Raw genomic sequence first — 8612 nt, 5'->3', positions numbered from 1 at the left:
AGTCTTCCTCCTTTCTCAGTCAGACCTGAGGAGTGTGACCCCGGACAGATGATGCGCGTCAGAATGTGTCTGCTCCAGGGGACAGGTGAAGAGTGTGTGTGTGTGTGTGTGTCTGCTCCCCACAGGTAGAGAGTGTGTGTGTGGTGTCTTTGACAGCAGGTATTACGCCCACTCTCACCTCACCACTCACACGCACACTTTTCCAGTTTCCCTCTATTTTCCACTCTGATTTGCATTGCAGTGTTTCCTGTCGTGGACGCAAACCCAAACAAACACCCACACTCTTAGATTTGAATCCCCATTTGAATTGACTCAGTTTGACAGTTTATTCCACTGAAAGCAGAAAGTAACATATTTTACATAATGATACAATACCATAAGAAGTTTTCATTTGTGCCACTTAGCAGCTGTGTGTGTGTGTGTGCGTGTGTGTGTGTGTGTGTGTGTGTGTGTGTGTGTGTGTGTGTGTGTGTGTGTGTGTGTGTGTTAGAGAGAGAGAGAGAGAGAGAGAGAGAGAGAGAGAGAGAGAGAGAGAGAGAGAGAGGAGAGAGAGAGAGAGAGAGAGAGAGAGAGAGAGAGAGAGAGAGAGAGAGAGAGAGAAAGCTCCCCACTGGTGTGTCTGTCTGCTCTTACAGATGAAGACTGTGTGTGTCTGCTCTGCACACGAGAAGAGTGTGTGTGTCTGTTCCTTGCAGTTGAAGAGTGTGCGTGTCTGCTCTGCTTTATGTGAGTGTGTGTGTGTGTGTGTGTGTGTGTGTGTGTGTGTGTGGTGTCTTTGACAGCAGGTATTAAGCCCACCCTCACCTGACCGCTTACACACAGTTTTCCAGTTGCCATCTACTCGGCTGGCAGGATCCTCACACACACAAAGCAGTAGCAACACAATACCCCCACACCCAAGCAGCTTCACTGGCTCCCAGTGAAGTCACCCATCACCTACAAAATCCTACCCCTCACATACAAATCCCTCCATCCTCTTGCTCCCCATACTTCTCCGATCTTATCCAGCATCACTCCCATTCAAGGTCCCTGAGGTCCTCTGGCAAGGATGGACCCGCTTGTCATTCCCTGGTCCAGGCTACGTACCTTTGGTGACAGAGCCTTCTGTGTTGCTGCCCCCACCCTTTGGACCAGTCTACCTCTCCGTATCCCCCAAACCCCCGCTCTGACTATGTTCAAAAAGCATCTCAATTCACATTTATTCACTGAGGCCTATGGTCCTTTACCACCCTGCCCCCCAATTCCACTTCTACCCCTTCTCCCCTCTTCTTCCCTCTATTCCCTAGCCACATCTCCTTTTGTAAAGCGACCTTGACTTACTTGAAAGGCGCTATAGACAAAATGAATCATTATTATTCATTATTATTATTATTTTCCGCTATGATTTGAATTGCAGTGTTTCCTGTTCCCCACTGTCGTGCGCGCAAACAAACACACACACACTAGATTTGACTCTTTAATTGACCCAGTTTGACAGTTTTATGCAATTGAAGTTAGAAAGTTATACCTTTCTATATAATATAATAAAAAGTGTGTGTGTGTGTGTGTGTGTGTGTGTGTGTGTGTGTGTGTGTGTGTGATGACGCGGCTTATGGGCGCGTCACCACCGCGTCCTGACAGACGCTTTTAAACTTTATTGGCGCCAAAGCGCTTTCCCCTCTCTCACCTCTCCTAAGCCCGCGGCTGAAACGCCGCGCATTGAACATTGATTTCTATGTTGGGACATTGTTATAAACATCTTGCGATGTGTTGTTTTAATGTTTGCAGTCTCATGGGTGCACACATGATAACCGCGACATGGAAAACATTTTACACACGCTAAGCGCTTCCACATAGTCACACACGCCATACACCTCGCACAGCGACATCAGACACAAACACAGTGTTTACCGCGAAATGCTTTTTTGTCATGAATCCCCTTCATCATGTTTGCAAAGCATACCACCTCCTAAATGCATTGTGTTCACTGTTTAAACCCATTTTCTTTTGCCAAGTGTTTCTGTAGCTTTTAAACTTACCTGCAGTGTAGTAGCTCTTCCGGGTTTGGGGAGAGAAGCCGAGCGCATGTTTCTGTGCGTATTTATGGACGGGCGCGTTCGCTCATTGGCAGCGCTGCGCGCTGCAAAATCGATTATCTTCATTTTTGCTTTTTGTTGTTTTATTTCTTTATGCATTCATTTGTTATCATTTGTTTTAAAGGCCTGATTTAGTTATTATATGTTTGGTACCGTTTTATAGAGTTTATTTAGTTATTTTCAGTTCTGTTTGTAAGTCCCCCCTGGCTTATGTTGTATAATGGATTAGTCCAGTGGCCAGGGCGTGAAAACTTTTGCTTAAAAGTCCGACTCCTCATTTGTTCAGGGAGGTCGGTAGGTGAAGGTCACCTGTGAGTATTGTCTAATGCTATGCCAAAGCATTTTTCTCTGCTGAAGAGACATTTTGATTTTGACCTTTTTCATTATTATTTTTGTATATATATTTTTTGTAAATATTTTTCCTTTTTGAATACTTACCTTTTTGGACACTTGGACACTCTTGTAAATATCACTCCTGGTGTGGAAAAAATAAAAACTCAGTCGACGCAGTTTTGCCTGTTGGAGCATTTTTGGTGCCATTCCAAGACCCCTCGACACTCTACCTTTCACAAGTGGTGGCAGCGGTGTTTTTCCAGTGTCAAAAGAGGGTGGCACCCAACGATGTCACAGCAGGCCAGCCTGCAACCAAATGCTGTGAGAAGCAGATCAGCAGAGTCGACTGCACACCAGACGGCGACAGAGGACAACATGGCTTCCAGGCCCCATTCTGCACCCCCAGATGACCGGACGTCCAGACTGGAGGAGACGCTACGCTCATTCATCCAATCACAGCAAGCCAGGGAGGAGCGCCAGGACCAGAAGTGGCGATCAATGCAACATCAGTTCCAACAACTCCAGAAGCTTGTGAGCGGAGAGCACTTCGACCAACGTCCAGCAGAGGGAGCCACGAGCCAGTCACCAGATCCAGTCGCACGAGAGCCCGGTGTACCAGACGACCACAGCCAAAGACGGGAGGAGCAGCAACAAAGTCCAGCCCACGGCGCATCTGATGCACCAAGGTTAGCGACGGGTCGATCTCAGGAGCCCGCTACGCCAGATGACGTCTCACCAGGGCGGGGCCAGCTCTACACACGCTCAGTCACCCCTATGCCAGATCTTCCAAGGTCGGTGAGTGTGACCCCATCAGAATTTTACGGCTGGAGTCGTCCCAAGATGACACCATACCAAGAAGACGAAGATATCGAACATTATTTAACAACTTTTGAAAGACTCGCTTTGGCTAACCAATGGCCAAGACACAGTTGGGCTGTTTACCTTGTGCCCCTGCTGACAGGGAAAGCCCGTGCGGCATATGTCGCAATGGATATTGACAACACCATGGACTATACTAAAGTCAAAGAGGCCATACTGGCCAAGTTTGAGATTAACAACGACACCTACCGACACAGATTCCGGTCCATGACGCTACTGGACGGAGAGACTGCCAAAGAGCTGCAGGCACGCCTTAGTGACCTGTACACCAAGTGGATGTGCCCGGCGCAGAAGACTAAAGCTGAAGTCGGGGACGCCATTGTACTGGAGCAGTTCCTGCGTATGCTGAACCCGGAGCTGAGGATATGGGTCAAGGAGCGCAACCCGGTGACGTCGAAAGAAGCCGCGTACCTGGCAGAAGCCTTCATCGCAGCTCGACGCCACAGAGGGACCTACCAGCTCGGCGCCCACGACACCACGGCGAGGCGGGGCCAACCACCACCGAGGCAACCAACGCGTCAGCCTTCCAGTAAGTCTGTGGGTGGCGGTCGTGTGTTCAATAGGTCCTATAGCTCCCATAACCCCAATTCCCAGCCCAGCACACAGTCTAAGCCCAGGCCCAACATAGTTTGCCATAACTGTCATCAACCCAATCATATCAAGCCAGACTGTCCCTTACTCTCTGTTAGCAACGCCAGCTTGTGTTACACACCATCTCACACATCCATGCCTACACCTAGCTCCACTGACACGCTAGTTCCTGTCACCATCAGGGGTAGGACTTTGCAGGCCCTCGTAGACACTGGTAGTAGCCAGACATTTGTAAGAAGCGCTTGTCTTGACCCTGCAGATTATGCTACTGTTGGCAGAGTGAGGGTGAGATGTATCCACGGAGATGAAACTGAACACCAGACAGTAAATGTAGACATGGAGATTGATGGCCAGAGGTATCTGCTAAATGTTGGCATAATGGATTCACTGCCGTATCCCATTGTGTTAGGCCAGGATTTGCCTGTGTTACTTGATTTGCTGGAGAAGTCTGCACCCGTTGCATCTGCTTTCGTTATGACACGTTTACAAGCTCAAGCTGAGTTGGCGGAGTTACCATTTCCAGTCACAGAGCCTGTTGCTAAGCCTAAGAAGTCTAGGTCACTAAAGAGAAGAGACAAGTTTTTAGGTACTCCAGTGCAGGAGCAGTTGCCCCTTCCACCACTAGATGGCGATGTGATAGACAGTGCAGAGTTCAAAGACCTTCAGAAAGCTGACCCTACACTTAAGTCTTGTTTTGAGAAAGTTGTGAGTGAGGAGGATGTCATGAAGGCTACCGTGTGTGGCAAAGAATGCTTTGTTGTGAGAGATGGTATGCTGATGTGTGTGTTTGAGGAAGCAGAGCATATTGTAGTCCCTGAGTCACTGAGGTCCAAAGTTCTTCACCTTGCTCACAGTATCCCCTGGTCAGGACACTTAGGGCAGCAGAAGACACTTGACAGAGTTGCTAAGCGCTTTTACTGGCCCAAGTGGTATCAAGAGGTGATTGATTACTGCAAGTCCTGCCCCACATGCCAACTCAGATCCAAAACGCACAGAGGCCAAAAAGCACCACTCATGAGCATGCCCATAATCGACACACCATTCACAAGAATTGCTATGGATATTGTAGGCCCTTTGGAGAAGAGTAGAGGAGGCCACCGTTACATCTTAGTCATTTGCGACTATGCCACTCGATATCCCGAGGCCTACCCCCTCAGAAATGTTAAGTCCAGACAAGTGGCTAACTGTCTCATACAGTTGTTCTCTAGAGTAGGCATCCCGAGAGAAATTCTTACAGACCAGGGAACCAACTTTAACTCCCGTTTCATGAGACAGGTTTACTCCCTCCTGGGCATTAGGCCCATTAGAACCACACCGTACCACCCAAAGACTGATGGATTGGTTGAACGCTTCAACCAGACCCTCAAATCCATGGTGAGGAAGTTTGTGTGTGACACCGGCGCAGACTGGGACCAGTGGCTGCCATACCTCCTGTTCGCGTACAGGGAGGTCCCCCAAGCTTCAACTGGCTGCTCCCCTTTTGAACTTCTCTTCGGCCGCCAGGTGAGAGGACCCCTGGATGTGCTCAAAGAGGCATGGACCGGAGAGGGAGCACCACAACAAACCAGCATCACGGAGTACGTGCTGAAGATGAGAGCCAAGCTTGAGGAGCTCAGCAGCCTGGCCCACGACAACATGGTCAAGACCCAGTCACGCCAGAAGACCATGTACGACCAGACAGCGCGGAGCCGCACCTTCAACCCGGGCCAGAAGGTTCTCCTGCTACTGCCCTCGTCCACCAGCAGTCTCCTGGCGAGATGGCAGGGGCCGTTCGAGGTGCTGGCGAAAGTGGGTCCGGTGACGTACGAACTCGCCATGCCAGATCGTCGGAAGCCAAGACAAAGGTTCCACATCAACCTGCTCAAAGAGTGGGTACCTCGACCAGACACCACCAGCCACCTGAACTGGGCTCGGGTGGTGGAAGAAGAGGAGGAGACCAAGGAGCAGTACTTCCCCACGGGGGGAGGTGAGACTTCTCCACCGCTGCAGCATCTGTCCAGCCGCCAGCAGGACGACGTGCAGCAGGTCATTCCCGAGGGCCTGTTCAGAGAGGAGCCTGGACGGACTTCGCTGATGCAGCACCACATCCGTCTGACAGGACCGGGTCCGGTCCGACAGACTGCTTGCCGGGTCCCGGCGAGGCTCATCCCTGCTTTGAAGGCGGAGGTCCACGCAATGCTGGACATGGGCGTGATCGTGCCGTCGCGCAGCGAATGGTGCAGCCCCGTCGTGCTAGTCCCCAAAAAGGATGGCGAGCTGCGCTTTTGTGTTGACTTTTCAAAACTGAACTCAATCTCAGCCTTTGACCCCTACCCAATGCCAAGGGTAGATGAGATGGTGGAACGGCTGGGCAAAGCCCAGTACCTCAGTACCCTTGATCTTTGCAAGGGGTACTGGCAAGTGCCACTCACGCCAGAGGCCCAAGAACTGACAGCCTTTCGAGCCCCGAGTGGACTTTACCAGTTCACCACCATGCCCTTCGGACTCCATGGAGCGGCCGCTACATTCCAGCGGCTCATGGATCAAGTGCTGCGAGGGGCGGAGACTTATGCCGCCGCCTACATCGACGACGTCATCATCTACAGCTCCTCCTGGGAGGAGCATGTGACCCATCTGGCTGACGTGTTCAGCCGGATCAGCAACGCCGGCCTGGTTGTGAATGCCAGCAAATGCCAGCTGGCTAGGCCGGAGGTCTGCTACCTAGGCTACGTGCTGGGTAGTGGCAACATCAAGCCACAAGTGAGCAAGGTGGAGGCTGTCCGTGACCGCCCACGACCCACAACCAAGAAGGGTGTGAGATCCTTCCTGGGTCTCGTGGGGTGGTACAGGCGGTTTATCCCCAACTTCTCCACACGTGCCTCCAAGCTCACTGACTTGACCCGCAAAAACAGCCCCAATAAGGTTGTGTGGACAGATGACTGTCAGGCAGCCTTCCAGGACCTGAAGGATTGTCTTTGTGACTCACCTGTGCTACAGAGCCCCAACTTTGATCTACCCTTCACGGTGCAGACCGACGCCTCTGGGCTGGGGCTTGGTGCTGTGCTACTGCAGGGGGAAGGGGCAGACCGACATCCTGTGCAGTACATCAGCCGTAAGCTGTTCGACCGTGAGACCCGGTACTCTACGGTTGAAAAAGAGTGCCTGGCCATCAAGTGGGCCTTGGACAGTCTCCGGTACTATCTGCTGGGAAAACGGTTTGACTTGGAGACAGACCACCGTGCGCTGCAGTGGCTCCACCGCATGAGAGACAGTAATGCCAGAGTCACGCGGTGGTACCTGTCATTGCAGCCGTACAACTTCACCATCCGGTATAAGGCCGGAAAAGAAAATGTTTCCGCTGACTTCTTGTCCCGCCCCGAGGAGGAGGGGCAATCTTAAGGAGGGGGGTGTGTGATGACGCGGCTTATGGGCGCGTCACCACCGCGTCCTGACAGACGCTTTTAAACTTTATTGGCGCCAAAGCGCTTTCCCCTCTCTCACCTCTCCTAAGCCCGCGGCTGAAACGCCGCGCATTGAACATTGATTTCTATGTTGGGACATTGTTATAAACATCTTGCGATGTGTTGTTTTAATGTTTGCAGTCTCATGGGTGCACACATGATAACCGCGACATGAAAAACATTTTACACACGCTAAGCGCTTCCACATAGTCACACACGCCATACACCTCGCACAGCGACATCAGACACAAACACAGTGTTTACCGCGAAATGCTTTTTTGTCACAACTCCCTTGCATCAAGTTTGCAAAGCATACCACCTCCTGAATCTTTTATGTTTACTGTTTAAACTCCTTTTCATTCGCCAAGTGTTTCTGTAGCGTTTTAAACTTACCTGCAGTGTTGCAGCTCTTCCGGGTTTGGGGAGAGAAGCCGAGCGCATGTTTCTGTGCGTATTTATGGATGGGCGCGTTCGCTCATTGGCAGCGCTGCGCGCTGCAAAATCAATTATCTTTATTTTTGCTTTTTGTTGCTTTATTTCTTTATGCATTCATTTGTTATCATTTGTGTTAAAGGCCTGATTTAGTTATTATATGTTTGGTACCGTTTTATAGAGTTTATTCAGTTATTTTCAGTTCTGTTTGTAAAGTCCCCCTGGCTTATGTTGTTTAATGGATTAGTCCAGTGGCCAGGGCGGGAAAACTTTTGGATAAAAGGTCCGACTCCTCATTTGCTCAGGGAGGTCGGTAGGTGAAGGTCACCTGTGAGTATTGTCTAATGCTATGCCAAAGCATTTTTCTCTGCTGAAGAGACATTTTGATTTTGACCTTTTCGTTATTATTTTTGTAAATATATTTTTTGTAAATATTTTTCTTTTGAAATACTTACCTTTTTGGACGCTTGGACACTCGTCTGTAAATATTCACTGCTGGTGTGGAAAAAATAAAAATACAGTCGACGCAGTTTTTGCCTGTTGGAGCATTTTTGGTGCCATTCCAAGACACCTCGACACTCTACCTTTCACAGTGTGTGTGTGTGTGTGTGTGTGTGTGTGTGTGTGTGTGTGTGTGTGTGTGTGTGTGTGTGTGTGTGTGTGTGTGTGTGTGTGTGTGTGTGTGTGTGTGTGTGTGTGTGTGTGTGTGTGTGTGTGTGTGTGTGTGTGTGCGCGTGCAAAGCCTGTGTGCATGTGTGTGTTGTCCTGTAATCTTGTCCTCTAAGCTGTCCTGTCCTTTTTTATGACTTTTACTTGGATCAGAACTAGACCCACCTCCATATTCACATCAGGACCTTCATCG

The 8612-nt window shown here is 50.1% G+C and overlaps 1 protein-coding gene across 1 annotated transcript in view; it reads right to left on the bottom strand.

Moving 5' to 3' along the window:
- The window catches only part of LOC134454810 (uncharacterized), an 8543-nt gene extending 5940 nt beyond the window's left edge, over positions 1–2603 (bottom strand). Inside the window, exon 1 of the mRNA XM_063205969.1 lies at positions 2514–2603. Coding sequence (XP_063062039.1) covers positions 2514–2603 — 90 coding nt within the window. The remainder of the gene's footprint in view (positions 1–2513) is intronic.
- Between the last annotated feature and the right edge of the window lie 6009 nt (positions 2604–8612).

This window comes from Engraulis encrasicolus, chromosome 8, assembly GCF_034702125.1.
Source record: "Engraulis encrasicolus isolate BLACKSEA-1 chromosome 8, IST_EnEncr_1.0, whole genome shotgun sequence".
NCBI lineage: Eukaryota > Metazoa > Chordata > Actinopteri > Clupeiformes > Engraulidae > Engraulis > Engraulis encrasicolus.
The sequence above is the reverse complement of the archived record's forward strand: the minus strand, read 5'-3'. Positions and strand labels throughout refer to the sequence as shown.